At 40.8% G+C, this 14,269-nt stretch overlaps 1 protein-coding gene across 4 annotated transcripts in view; it reads right to left on the reverse strand.

The window, feature by feature from the left end:
• The window catches only part of PCCA (propionyl CoA carboxylase, alpha polypeptide), a 335,923-nt gene that overhangs the window by 44,779 nt on the left and 276,875 nt on the right, over positions 1–14,269 (reverse strand). Inside the window, exon 21 of one of the 4 annotated variants that reach the window (XM_014536076.1) lies at positions 197–274. The exons of 2 other annotated variants lie outside the window; for them this stretch is intronic. In XM_014536076.1, coding sequence (XP_014391562.1) covers positions 197–274 — 78 coding nt within the window. Of the gene's footprint in view, positions 1–3; positions 275–14,269 lie in introns of those variants that run through there. One more of the 4 variants, XM_014536072.1, reaches the window with a different exon arrangement.

Here is a 14,269-nt window from a genome sequence, read left to right on the forward strand (position 1 = left end):
TTAAAAGGGAGAATAAAGTGACAAACTTCAGAATCCACAGTCTGCATCCTCCCTTGTACTCGTCCTCCCACCAGGCACTCGGTGTCCTCGGTTTGCTATGAGGAGCTAAGCAAGGTTATTTTGTGGACACATGAATTTGTGCTCACTACACTGCATACACCAGCTGGTTGCCATTGGGTACTTATTTGTGACTTACACTTTTGTCCGATTGAACTTGGTCCATTTTCCCAGCACCTAGAACATTGTTTGGAACATTGTATGCTCCCAACAGATACTTGTTGAATGAATGAAAGAAATGCATAAATGAATGAGTAAATGGATCACAACTTCCATGTCTATGCAAAATAAGAATGGTGCATAAACAAGGGCTTTTCCTTCCCGGCTTCTGCTAATTTTGAACTAATGACTCGAAAAGATGCTGAACATGTTTTTCCTTCTACACAATATTAGTGCTAATTAAATACAGTGTCAGTTATTATATCCCTTACAAACACACGTAGGTGGTCTACAGAACAGGATTAATACTAAATGACTACGGAATTAAAGCACTAGTATTTGAAGCTTTGACAAGCTTTTTCACTACCTGGGTTTCCAAAGCAAAATGTCAGTTCATAAGCAACAAGAGGAAACTGCCCAATAATATGCAAATTATTATTTGGCTTTAAATCTCAAAATGCTATAAGATGCCTATTAAAAAATTATACAAATAGCATTAACTTTCTCGATGCTGATTATTTCTTTTCCTCTCTTTATGTAATGACCTTCCTGCACAGTATGTGCTGGCATAAAAAAATAAAAAGCCTAGGGGAATGAAAGGAACTGGTTGCTTAATATCAAAAACATTTGATTTGAGAAAGGAGGAGACAACAATGTAATAGGAAACATGCAATAATTAAAATGATGTGCTTTGTTTTTTCATTAAGGCTATATTTACTTAAAAAAACACACAACTAAGACATAGTTTTGGCTAATTTTGCATTAATTATGGGCTCTAGAGAAGAGGACTCCTAACAGAGAGCATTTAAATAAGCCCCTTCTTCACACCCACTAGATGGCCAGAATTTAAAAGATCCACACCAGATGTTAACTAGATTTATTGCGGTGATCGCTTTGCAATATGTACAGATATTGAATTACTATGTTGTACACCTGAATATAATGTTGTATGTCAATTATACTCCCATTTAAAAAAGGGATAATAAAGTGTTGACAAAAATGTAGAAAAATAAAACCACTCACATTGCTGAGTGGGAATGTAAAATGGTGTAGTGCTTTGGAAAGCAATCTGGAAGTTTTCTACAAAGTTAAACACAGAATTGCCACAGGACTCGGAAATCCTACATGTAGGTAAGGAAAAAAGAAAATATATGTCCACAAAAATATATACAAGAATGTTCAATGGCAGCGTTATTTATAATAGCTAAAAAAAATAGAAACAATTCAAATGTCCATAGTGAAGAAAGGATAAACAAACTGTGGTATATCCATACAATGGAATAATATTTGGCAAAAAACAAAAAAAATGAATGAAGTACTGATGCTACAAGATGGAGGAAACTTTGAAAACATTATGCTAAGTGAAAGAAGCCAGTCACAAAAGATCACATATTGTGTTTTTGTTTCTATGAAATGTTCAGAATATATATATATAAAAAGATAGAAAATAGATTAGTGGCTGGCAGGTTTGAAGGAAAATGGGGAGTGACCACTAATGGGTACAATGCTTCTCTGAGGGTGTGTGTGATGAAAATGCTCTAAAACTAATTGTGGTAATGGCTGCACAGCTCTGGACGGAACACCATTGAATTGTGCACTGTGTGAATTGTGACTTCTGTGAAATGTGAAGTTTATCCCAATAAAGCTGCTTTTTGAAAAGACCGTAGAGGCAGCCTTTTGAAGATTCTCTATGAATCAAGCAGTTAAAGTACTCTGGCCACCAGCAAAAGGTAAAAATGGGAAGTATAAACATGCAAAAATACCTATAAGACCAACAACAAAAATAACAATGTTGCGATAAATTTAAGGAAATTATTTCCATGGGCTAATACTCAGCATTATATATTAGGCAGGATGCTGATTATTCCAGTCAAAAATAACTACTTTTTCATACATAAAAGAAAAATGTGAGTTTTTAACTTAGAAATTCTACTTAAAAGTCAAATTAACTTATTTGCATTTGAAATTGAAGAACAAAAGAGGTTTCCTTTCTAACAGTTTTGACCCATTTTAGACAGATATTTATTAAATATTTATTAAAATGCTTTGGCTTGAAATAATACTATAGACACCAGAAAGAAAACAAATATGAGCAATTCAATTCTATACCTTCTGTTCAATAAAACTCGCTTCTTCGTGGCAGGTGGTACAGAGAACTCTACCCAGGGGGTTAATCAAAATTCCCTTAGAATAATTGGAAAGCATCTGCATTCCCCCCCCTCCCCGCCCCCCAGAAACCACAAAAAAGTCACAGTAAGCAGAACATATAATCTTGATTATTAGCACTGAGCCTGTGGCAGCACAATGTGCTGCCCCCAGAAATTAAGTGACAGGACACAATATCATTGTGCGATAAGCCAGTGATGTCGCCCCAAACGAGACTGAAAAAACTCAAGGAAATCAAAAGATAGACAATGATAATAAGTTGCATGTGTGATGTTTTGCTACTGTTGTGAAGCAAACTGTACATTGTGACAAATGTAATCATTCTCAGAGCAGGATGGTGCTGGGAAAGACCTCAGGGTCACTGACCCCAACCTTTCATTCTACAACAAAGAAAAGGGAGGTTTAGGAAGGTCACACAACCAGTTTAAAGCATTACTGGGACTAGAAATGAGATTTTCCAGGGCTCTTGGCACAAAATAATTTTCCTGTCTGGGTATACGCACTACAGAGGGAGTTACCTAAGAAATGGAAAATCCTTAGGAACTTCTGAGAGCTCCGCTTGTAAAACGCCACACAGACGTGCCGTCACTAACCATCTGTGAAAGTTCATGACCAGAGAGTTTGGGGACACTGGCAGTTCCAATCGAATGACCTGCGTGCCAGCCTAAGGGAGGCAGGACCAGAGTTCTCTCTAGTTGAGGTCTGGACCTGTAGCTTAGGTGGGTGCAGCTGATCAGCTGCACGGGTCCTGCTGAGGGAAGACAGGCTGAGGCACAGAAGAGGGAGGCAAGGTGACACGGGAGGTGCTCCTGCTGAAGGTCAGAGAGATTCACCAGGTTTCAGCACAGCATAGGCACAACTAGGCTTCCCTGGGTGCAGATCACCACGCAAACCAGGCCAGTTTTGAAAGTATTTTGACCAACTAGCTTCCTAATTATTCTGATGCCACCATTCAGCCGATGTTCTGGAGAGAAGACTTAAAGACTTGGTCACTGGAAGCATATGCCTCACTCCAAGTTAATAAAGGCAAGCTCTGGCTTAGACGACAGTCTGTGAGTTCAGTTACTGTCCCTTGGATCTGATTATTTCCAGGTTCTTTGTATATTAATCATCTTTTTTTTTTTTATTTTCTGTATCTTATACTCTTTTGACATCCTCGGCCCTTACAGATCTGGGGAAAGACCGCCTCTCTCAGGGCTTGTGAAGATGGGGAAGAGCTTACTCGGGAGCACAGCTTTAGCAGGCAAGCTAAACACCCCCTTTACTGGGCTCGCACACCACGCCACGACTTCCCTTGTCATAATCTTCTCAGGGCCAGGCACCGGACACCTAGAGGCCTTCCCTCCAGCCCAAAGCCCACTGACATTAATCAAGCCTGATAGTCCAGTCCTAAATGGTCTACCCTGCCATGCCTTTCCTTTGGAAACTCCAAATAAAACGGCTGCCTGCGCTTTTGTCTTGCTCCTTTTTGCCTCCTGATCAGCCCTGGTGCTTTCCCAGTGGCCCTGCATGGCATGGGGTGCCCCTTTTCTTGGGAAATGTAAGCCAGTCTTTCAGTTGACACTCACTCATCTCCATAAATTAAAATCCTTTGGGGGCACTTCAGAACCCCTGCAAAGTTAAGACCACATCTGCAGACCACACAGTGGGGATCGCTGAGAGCGAAGCCAGGAAGCTGCTGCCTGGGCACCGGTCTTACCGCCTCAGAACCCTGCCGTCAAACCACAAGAGCAGCTAGAAGATACAGGCTTTATCAAAGGCTCAGACACGCTGTGTGTGCACCTGGGGCATACAGATGTATTTATACAGGCTTCTTGTCAACACACTGATAAACTGATATAGTAATAGCTAATTGATGATTATATTCTGAGTGGCTGTGGAATTAACAGAGATGATCCAACAAGAAAACCCTTCTAGCCCTAACCGGTTTGGCTCAGTGGATGGAGCGTTGGCCTGCGGACTCAAGGGTCCCGGGTTCAATTCCGGTCAAGGGCATGTACCTTGGTTGCAGGCACATCCCCAGTGGGGAGTGTGCAGGAGGCAGCTGATTGGTGTTTCTCTCTCATCAATGTTTCTAACTCTCTGTCCCTCTCCCTTCCTCTCTGTAAAAAATCAATAAAAATATATTTAAAAAAAGAAAAAAAAAGAAAACCCTTCTGATGGGCAAGCTTGAACTGTAAAAAGTGCCCCTTTTTCAAAACAGAAATTTAAATATAACCAAGAATATAAAAAAAAGCATAAAGAAAGTCCTTTGGATCATAACTGCAAACAATGATTAAGGGAAAACTTTATTTATAGGAATGATAAGTTGGTCAAAATTATGTGAAGACCCAAATGCACCCAAAGAGAGTTATCAATATTAGGATGAAATAGTAAAACAACATACTCAACATATATGCACATGGGGCCCAGTTCTTTCTCTAAAATGATCAAGATGCCTGTAGTTCTTTCAATTTACAAATTAAGGTTGGGTGAGGTCATCTAGAATGAACAGGGGGCAATAGCTGTGGACTACTTATCCACAGAACATGTAAGTTTGAGAGTTTTAGAGAGCAGTGTGAAGGGTTGGGAGATGCTCACAGATATTTCTATGCCCTCCCATAATTATTATCTAGAGCACAACTCTCACCTTCGGCACTCTTGACATTTTAGGTTGGATAATACTTTTGTAGGGGCTGTCCTGTTTATTGTAGAATATTCAGAAGCATCCCTGGTGATGCTTGCCATACACTTAAGGAAATCTACCCACTAGATTTCAGTAGCAGCCCACTGCTTGTAACAACCAAAATGTCTCCCGACGTTGCCAAATATTCCCTGGGGAGCAAAATCACCCAGGCGAGAACCACTGGTCTAGACTTGCCGCCGCACTGCAAAATACATGTGGGGAAGCGGAGGAACCGAATCTTCAGCATCTGCCTGCTAGGGGGCTGGCTCTGAGTTGGAGCACACCAGGGGAAGCTTAACCCTCTCCCTGCCAGCTGCTCTGCCCGGCAGTCAGTGCTAATGAGGATGTGCAGAGGGCCAAGGGAAAACCGAAATCCAGCCACCCAGACGCTGGTGTGAAGCAGCCAAGGTTTGTCCTGAGATCTGGGCATGAATCCTGTGGCTGCTCTCAGTGGATGAGCTGCTCTGACAAAGCTCTTCATTTCTGTCAGTTTACAGTGGAGGCATTGCCTCATCTCTAAAATGGGGGTTCTGCTGATGTTGTCAAGGGGTTGTGAGGACTAAATGAGGTGACAAGCATAAAGCGTTGGGCACACTGTAGGGACTCAGAGAACACTGTCTTATCAAAGGCTGTTTACTGGGAACCGGAGACAGGACATGGAGGGATCGAAGGGTGACAGAACTTACACACTATTTCCCTGCCCTTACATTAGGCAGTGGTTCTATTTCAAACCAGGGCACTTAGCAGTTTCTTTGTCCCTGATGCTTGGTAATTATCTAGGGGAATTGACACTGACACCTTAGTAATTACCTTAGCTGTCCTCCACAAGCCTGAGAGCTCACACCATATACAAAACATGCTGGCTTTGGGAAAGCTCTCTCTCCAAATGCATACCTGGGATACTGACTATTTGACTCTCGCATGCCTTGCCAGGCATCCTGCCATATACTTCCCATGCAAAGGAGGGAAGTGCCACAAAATATTAAGGAGCTATGCAATCAAATGCTAGCTGGGGAAAAATAGGAAAGTATTTCTTTGCTGATGCCACTGTGACGTGATGCCTGTAACAGACTCTATTTAATACATCTCACCAGAGACAGGGCTTTTACAAATTTGAGGAACAAATGGAAAGCAGCAGCTTCTGAGATAAGGTTGTAATTGGACACTCCAGCTGCTGACTCAGGATGTGACGATCTTTGGTAACCAGCACAGCTATTCCAATGGCAAAAGGGATCCCAATAAACGGTACCAATTGTCCTAAATGTCATGAAGGGCCATCCATGACAGAGTCGGTTTCTGCTCCAATATGAGGAAGAGTAAGAAAGAGTGACCCGTACACACTCCCACAGAGCCAGCGTTCCTAAAGCACATGGCACGTGAGGCCAGCTCAGGTTTGTTGTCACTTTCTCTGCACAAGGCATTCGAGTATGTAAGGGTGGTATGACTTTGTAAGCTTCAGGCCACTGAGAAGAATCACATCTGATAAAGATATTTCATCTCTAGAACCTTATACCTATTAGTGTCATGGGAAGGAAAACTCTGAAACCCCAACTGTTACTCCCCACCCCTGTGGCCATTTGAAATGTCTGGAAACCACACTGGTTGTCTCATCTGGAGAGATGCTCTGGCATCTTGTGGGCAGAGGCCACGGATGCTGCTAAACATCCCACAGTGCACAGAGCAGTCTCCTATGACAGAGAATGATCCAGTTCAAAATGTCATTATTGCCTAGGTTGAGAAATCGCACTGTAAGCCAACAATAAGTATTATCCCTGTCTTGTGATGGAAGTCTTGAAATAATTGAGACTAAATTTAAAATGCTGTGCAGTTGATAAGTAAGCTTTAAATATACAGTTGAGCCCTGGCCGGTATGGCTCAGTCATTAGAGCATCAACCTGCACACCAAAGGGTCGAGGGTTCGATTCCCGGTCTGCATCTATCTGGGTTGCACGTTCAATCCCTGACCCTGGTTGGGGTGCATGCAGGAGGCAACCAATAGATGGATATGTGTCTCTCACATCGATGTCTGTCTGTCTGTCTCTCCCTCCCTCTCTAAAAAATCAATGGAAAAAATATTCTCAGGTGAAGATTAACAACAACAAAAAGATACAGTTGATGATACAAACTATGGATTTAATTATACTTTAGGTCCTATCATATCTCTCCCTGGTTAAAATAATTATGTGCCCTAGCTGGTTTGGCTCAGTGGGTAGAGCGTCAGCCTGCGGACTGAAGGGTCCCAGGTTCGATTCTGGTCAAGCGTACATGCCTGGGTTGCTGGCTCGATCCCCTCTGAAATCAATTTTAAAAATAATGTATTATGCACATTTACACTAATCAATTAATTAGTTCAAATAATCAAATGCTTGCTCCATCCTCTCATTATAAGAAGAAACATCCAGAACACTGGTCCTAGACTTGGCTCATAACATCAGTAATGTAATGTATTTTGGTATCCATTTCTTACACCAGATACTAATTCTATGTTAAGTGCCAAAATATATTCCAAAACATAGTCCCTGTTGTATTTTAAACTGATTTCTTATTAATGCAGATCCCAGGCCTCACCTCAGACTTTGGGAATCAGCCTCATTGGGAACGAAGCCTGGGAATTTGCATTTTCACAGGCTTTCCAGGTGAATCCCATACATGCTCAGGTTTGAGAACCACTGACAGACTTTTTTTTTTTTTTTTTTTTTTTTTTTTTTTGCTTCTATGAGAAAAGAGCTGCCATTTCCACATCATACTCTCCATAAGTTAAATAGCAACAATCAAATAATCCATAGGTCCTGGATCAGCAGTATGTGCCCTGCCCCACAGTGGCCAAACATGGCCTGCCGAACTAATATCACTTCAAAGCGAGGCTGGGAGAGCAAAGAAGGCCCATTACAGCCATCAAAGAATGTCCTCCATCACAAGTATTTTGCCTTTCAAACGCAACACACCCAAGTCTTCCCACTCAAGATTTCTCTTGGTGAACTTCCTTCTTCTTCAAGGAATCAGATATTCTTTGCTGCCACACAATGCAGACTTAAACGTGTGTTTTATATTTAACATTCAATGACAAATAACACGTTAAGTGTAAGTGTGTGTGTGTGTGTGGGGGGGGTCCATAACTGTAGAATGAACAAAAATTAGACTTTCCAAATAAAAGAGAAATATTTTCCCTCCGAATTTCTCTGTAGACTGAGCACTTTGTGGGATCTCAATGCAGACTGCAATTTCAGGTGAGAGCATGTCTCTGAGCAGAAAGGGGAGGGGAAAAAAACAGGGCAAATGAAGCAAAAGGAGAGTGTATTTTCAGGCTGCTATAATAACAGTTGAGCTACCATTTTCAGGCATTTTACAAATATTTTCTTATTTAACCCACACCACTTCCATAAAAGTAGCTATTGTGCTGATGCGAAAACTATGACCAGAGAAGTTAAGTAACTTGTTCCACTTCACAAAACTAGTAAAAGTGGGAGATCTGAGATTCAAATGCAGGCAAGCAAGCTTTAGTTAGAATTCCTTCCCCTATCCCCACCCACTCAATATTCACTAACATCCTGGTAGTGGTTGGTGAACATATCACTCACTAATCACAAATATTTGAAATGGACATTTCAAAGAGTGTTGTGTGTCTAATTTTTACAACTAAATCTAAGGTGCTGTATGGCTTATTTAGCTTAGAAATTAAATGGACTGCCATAGCTGGTTTGGCTCAGTGGATAGAACGTCGGCCTGTGGACTGAAGGGTCCCGGTTTTTATTCTGGTCAAGCTCACATGCCCGGGTTGCAGGCTCGATACCCAGTAGGGGGCATGCAGGAGGCAGCCAAACAATGATTCTTTCTCACCATTGATGTTTCTATCTCTCTCTCCCTCTCCCTTCCTCCCTGAAATCAATAAAAATATATTAAAAGAAAAGGAAATTGAATGGCCTCAAATAAGCTTTCTAAAACCCTAAAGCATCAGACAAACGTAAGGCATTCTGTTATTCATTAAAATTAATTTGATTTGGAGGATCTTTGGCAGATGGCAGCAGGATTTTCAGATACTTTGAAATAATTAGTGACACCCTAGGATACTGTGAAACCATGACTGAGGTTACACTAAATTGGCTACCAATAGCCACATATAATATAAATTATTTGGACAATAGATAATGCCATGTAACTGATTATAGAGAGGCGAGGAGCCTCCCCCTGGATGTGGCCATTTCCCAGGGGTCCATTCTGGGCTTGTCCTCTCCTTCACTGTCCCCTTGAGCAATCTCATCTATTGAAGGACTTCAGACCTCACCTCTACATGTTGATAAAGCATCAACTTACATTCTAAATATTAGTCTTATTCCTGATCTTCAGACTAAAAATTTCCTTTACATCATAAATGTTCCTTTGACATTTCACACTTAAAATAGTAAAAAATCCAACTCATTATCTATTCCACCTTTTTTCTGGTGTAGTTCCTCAGGTCATTGCATCAGTTTCTTCCCTCAAGTCATTGTGTCAGTTATCACAGGTAGAAACCTCAGAATCATCTTCAAGTCTGCCTAATACATACAGCTAAACTCTGGGTCCTCAAGAGGAGGCTCTCAAATGTAGCTTTTCTTTATTGGCCTGTTCCCACACGTTCTCTTTAAAATCAAACAAAACAAACCTCGGGTGATGCTGACGCTCTTCAAATCCTGCAGTGTCCGAGGAATAAAGGCCTGTCTCCCTAGCCTGGTCCTGCAACATCTAGCTCCTGCCGTTCTAGTTTTATCTCTCATGTCAATCCTGGCCACTTATCTGCCATCCTCACCAATCAACCTGCCTTTCCTTGAACATCTGGGCAACCATGCCTCTGTATCTTCATTTATTTTATTCCCTTCACTTTCTCTACCATCTCTACCTAAAAAATGCTATCTTAGGGCCTTTGCTATTCCCCTCTATCTGAAATTCCTGTTCCTGTTGCAAACTCTCTTCATCTTTAAAGTCTTAGTGTGATCTATATTTCCTTCCTTCCTTCCTTCCTTCCTTCCTTCCTTCCTTCCTTCCTTCCTTCCACTCATTCACTAGAGGGCTTTTCACAGTCCCCCACTTCCTTTCTCCAAGCCCAGAATACCTCTATTATCACTCTTACCACACTAATATTTTTATATCCTTAGTTGACAGTGAGCGCATTGCTGACAGGGATATCATTTTCTTTTGAACTGCCAGAACTCAATGACTAGTGCATAATAGATGCTCAATCTATTGTAAGATGTAACACTACCATCTTACATGTAGTAAGATGTAATGTACAGATAAGATAAAATGTAATGTAAGATGACTACCATGACTACAAATAAATGTTAGGCTTTATGCTCATTAAAGAATTATAATGTCTAATAAGATATGAAATGCAGAATCTCAATCAGAGATCTAGGCCCTATGGTCTATACTTTACCTACTGATAACAGTTTTTGTATCAGAAAATGAAAAAGAATAAAGCTAATAGATCTGCAATGTTCCCTGCTGCCACATCAGCCTGTGCATAACCCACCTGGGCACTAACCCATGTACTCATGATACTGGTTTGTCGGTGTTGACCCACAGCCGGTATGTTATTTAAGGGTAGAGACCAAGTTATGTTCATCTAGCACATTTACAGCACGTAGTGGAGCCAGCAGTCATGACTTCTTTTTAAATTTCTGTTCAAGATGCATTACGCCTATTAATAACTGCACTTCCATGGTATATACAGCATGCTAATTTCAAAAGACTAGAAAGCAATTAGTTATATTCCAAAAGTCTGTTCTTATGTTGGTTACATGGTACACAGCATGTTTCCATAAAAATAATGTTCAAGATTAAGCTTGCTTTTTAAAGCCCATTTCATAAAATCTTATTTTGCCCACATTTTGGCAGAAATTGTGCTTATGTGGGAAAAATGCAGGATGGGATACTATCGACTGACTTTTTTCTTAGCATTAGAAAATGTATCAAAAGAACAGAGAGACTTCATCCACCCTGGGCAAACTCTAGCCTGGGGCCACCACCTGCTTTCTGTGGCTGGATGGGAAAGGTCCGGAATGAGGAGAGGTTGACCCAATGGGGGGAGCCCTGGGCATATGGGATGGAAGTGGCCATCTGAGGAAGACTCTGGGGCCCTATGTCAGACACTTCCCATCCCCCTCTCTTTTCCTCATCCAAAGAAATCAGGACCAGTGCAGGTTGGGTGTGGTGGGCAAGTCCCAAGGGGAATTCAGCCAGCCAGATGCTCTGCCAAGGGGTAGGCACATGTGGAAAGCCTAAGCCAGCAGGACTCCGTGCAGCTGCAAAGGCAAGAAATTCCAATAGCCATCGTGTCACTCCTGCAACACCACTAATACAGAGAAAGGGATAGGACAGCGATGGGAGGAAAGGCAAAGAAATGTTAGAGATGAGTCAGACATGGAAACAGACGGAATGCTCATGGATTTTGAAGTACAGAATACCGAAGTTCTCTGAAGTTTGTGTCTGAAAGACATACTAACAAAAAATGCATGATATCATTTACTGCCCAAAAGAGTATTGATAAAGAAAAACAATAATAACAAACCCAGTTCTTTTCATTTCCCAATTATTTGGATTTCAAACAAATGGGAGTTTATGCTATTAAAATTCAATATCCAAAAGTGAGTTTTCGGAAGAAGCAGAAGCTTTTGATGATGTTTATATATCTATAAATATGAATGATGCAAAATTTGAGTCCTATGATATCAGATGACAAGATACAGCCCAAACTTCAGCTCTTGCTAATTAAACGAATCAATTAAGAGACTGCAGTTGCAACTGTGTAGCTGCTGTTCTATAGTAGCAATAACAACTCCACAGGGAGGTCTTTTACTACATTAAAATGCTGTCCTCCACAACTCCATCTGATATTATTAGAAACAGTTATTTGTGTCTTGCTGTCATATTAGTAGCAAAGGCAAATTATGGAAATATGCAGACCAGAATGGTCCCAGTATGAGATCAGGTTGGGTTTTCAGCCTCCAAGGGAACAACTGCTGAAATTCCAAAGTTCCCCAAAGTTCTCTAATGGAACTGATAAATCTATCAGCACAGCATCCACTTAGAATCTAGGTAAGGGTCACATATTTACATACTTTCCTGCTAAGTTGATACAATTCAACTAGATGAATTATCATATTAAGTTTACCCTCCTGAGTTAAACTGATGGAGTTCAAAATTGTTTTCGATGGTTGTCATTAATCGCTGTTACTTCGTAAATGCTTACTTTGAAATCTAATTGTGCTAGTGTATCAAGGGTCATATTAATAACATTCTTAATGGTAAATCTTCGTAAAACATGTTTATTCTACTGATATTATCACTCAAGCTTTCTAGGCTAATAACAAGTAAAGTATATTTATTATCAATAAAAACTTAATTTAAAATGTATAATCTGAGATTTAAATTAGCTTTAAGAAATTCAGCATGATTTGGTTTCATTAAGATCTCTGGCTAAGCTTCAGAGACATATAATTTGATAGTTCCTCAAGAGTCCTTGGGTAAGTGCCAACAGCACAGCTCTGAAGAAGCTGTTCAATGTAGTCTGAGCTTATTTTCTTTTTCAGGCAATATGCATTGTTTCTACAAGAAAAAAAGTCTTACTGAGATATGTTTGGTGTAATAGTACTGTGCTTTAAAAATAATGGTACTTTAAAAATTAAATATAAACAATGAAATAAAATGTTAACTTTTGCATTCTTTAAATAATAACAAAATATGCATCCTTTTTTGTGAAGCACAGTTCAGATAAGGAATTCTGGTTAAGTCAAACACTGGACTGCTTCCATTTGTTGTGTGTGTGTGTGTGTAAGCTTATATTATACTATCTGATGTACACAAGCTCACAACTTCACCAAAAACATGGAAACAAAACAAAACAAACAGAACCCAGACAACTTACATTGAAATAGACGTAGGTTCTGGAAAAATTCTGATATATAGTAGTTTACCAAGTAAGTGTGTATTATGGACTAAACGTCTGTGTCCCACAAAATGCATATGCTGAAGCCCTGAGCCCCTATGTGATGGCATTTGGAGGTGAGGGCTGTGGGGGGTGATTAGGCTTACATGAGGACATGAGAGTGGGGCCCTCATAGTGGGATTATTGCCCTTGTAAAAGAGGAAGAAAGATGAAACTGTTTGTGAGGATAACGGCTACAAGGTGGCCAACTGCAAGCCAGTAAGAGAGCCCTCACCAGGAACCTGCTGCCACTTTGATCTTGAACTTAGCCTTCAGAACGATGGAAAATAAATGCCTGTTGTTTAATCCACCCAGTCTATGGTATTTTGTCAGAGCATCCTGAGCTGAAAAGACAGTTGTTCTCAGCAGTTACTACAAAGAGCTCCCGAATTATACAATAAAGCGGTGTGTTTTTAAGGCCCTCTGATGGTTAACAGCTTGACTTAAAGTCAGAGAGACCTGGTTTTGCATTCTGATTCTACCAGCTATTAACATAGCTGAGTCATATGCTCACTATTGTGCTCCAAAATTTAGGCACAGGTTTCATGGGTGTTTCAGCATGTTTTGAGTTTGGACTTCATAACACCAATCACATAGGTGATGATAACAAGTATAAAAATGCTTTGAAAAATAAATGGAAGTACTCAAATCAGGTATATTACATATTAAGGTACAGACTTATGGAAGAGTATCCTGTTTATCAAATATATTTTAAGTAAATTGCCTGAGTACTTTTTAACTTTTCATAAATGTCAAATATGCTTTTATGCTTATATAGACTGTGTACCTGATTAAACAGTGTCATTCAAAAATTCATGTCCACCCAGAATTTTAGAATGTGACCTTATTTGGAAATATTGTCTTCACAGATGTAATTAGTTAATATTACCTGATAATCTATACTAATAAAAGGGTAATATGCTAATTAACTGGATGTCTTCCGGACATCCATCTGGACAAAGCCACGGTGGCGGGGGCCGAGGCAGAGGTGGTTAGGGGAGATCAGGCAGGCAGGGGAGTAGTTAGGGGTGATCAAGCAGGCAGGCAGAGAGGTTAGGGGAGATCAGGCAGGCAGGCAGAGGCAGTTAGGGGCGATCAGGCAGTCAGGGGAGCAGTTAGGGGCGATCAGACTGGCAGAGGAGCAGTTAGGGGCATCAGGCAGGCAGGCAGAGTGGTTAGGGGCAATCAGGCAGGCAGAGGGGTTGGGGCGATCAGGCAGGCAGGCAGGTGAGCAGTTAGGAGCCAGCGGTCCCAGATTGCAA

Source organism: Myotis brandtii, unplaced genomic scaffold (assembly GCF_000412655.1).
Source record: "Myotis brandtii unplaced genomic scaffold, ASM41265v1 scaffold1028, whole genome shotgun sequence".
Taxonomy (NCBI): domain Eukaryota; kingdom Metazoa; phylum Chordata; class Mammalia; order Chiroptera; family Vespertilionidae; genus Myotis; species Myotis brandtii.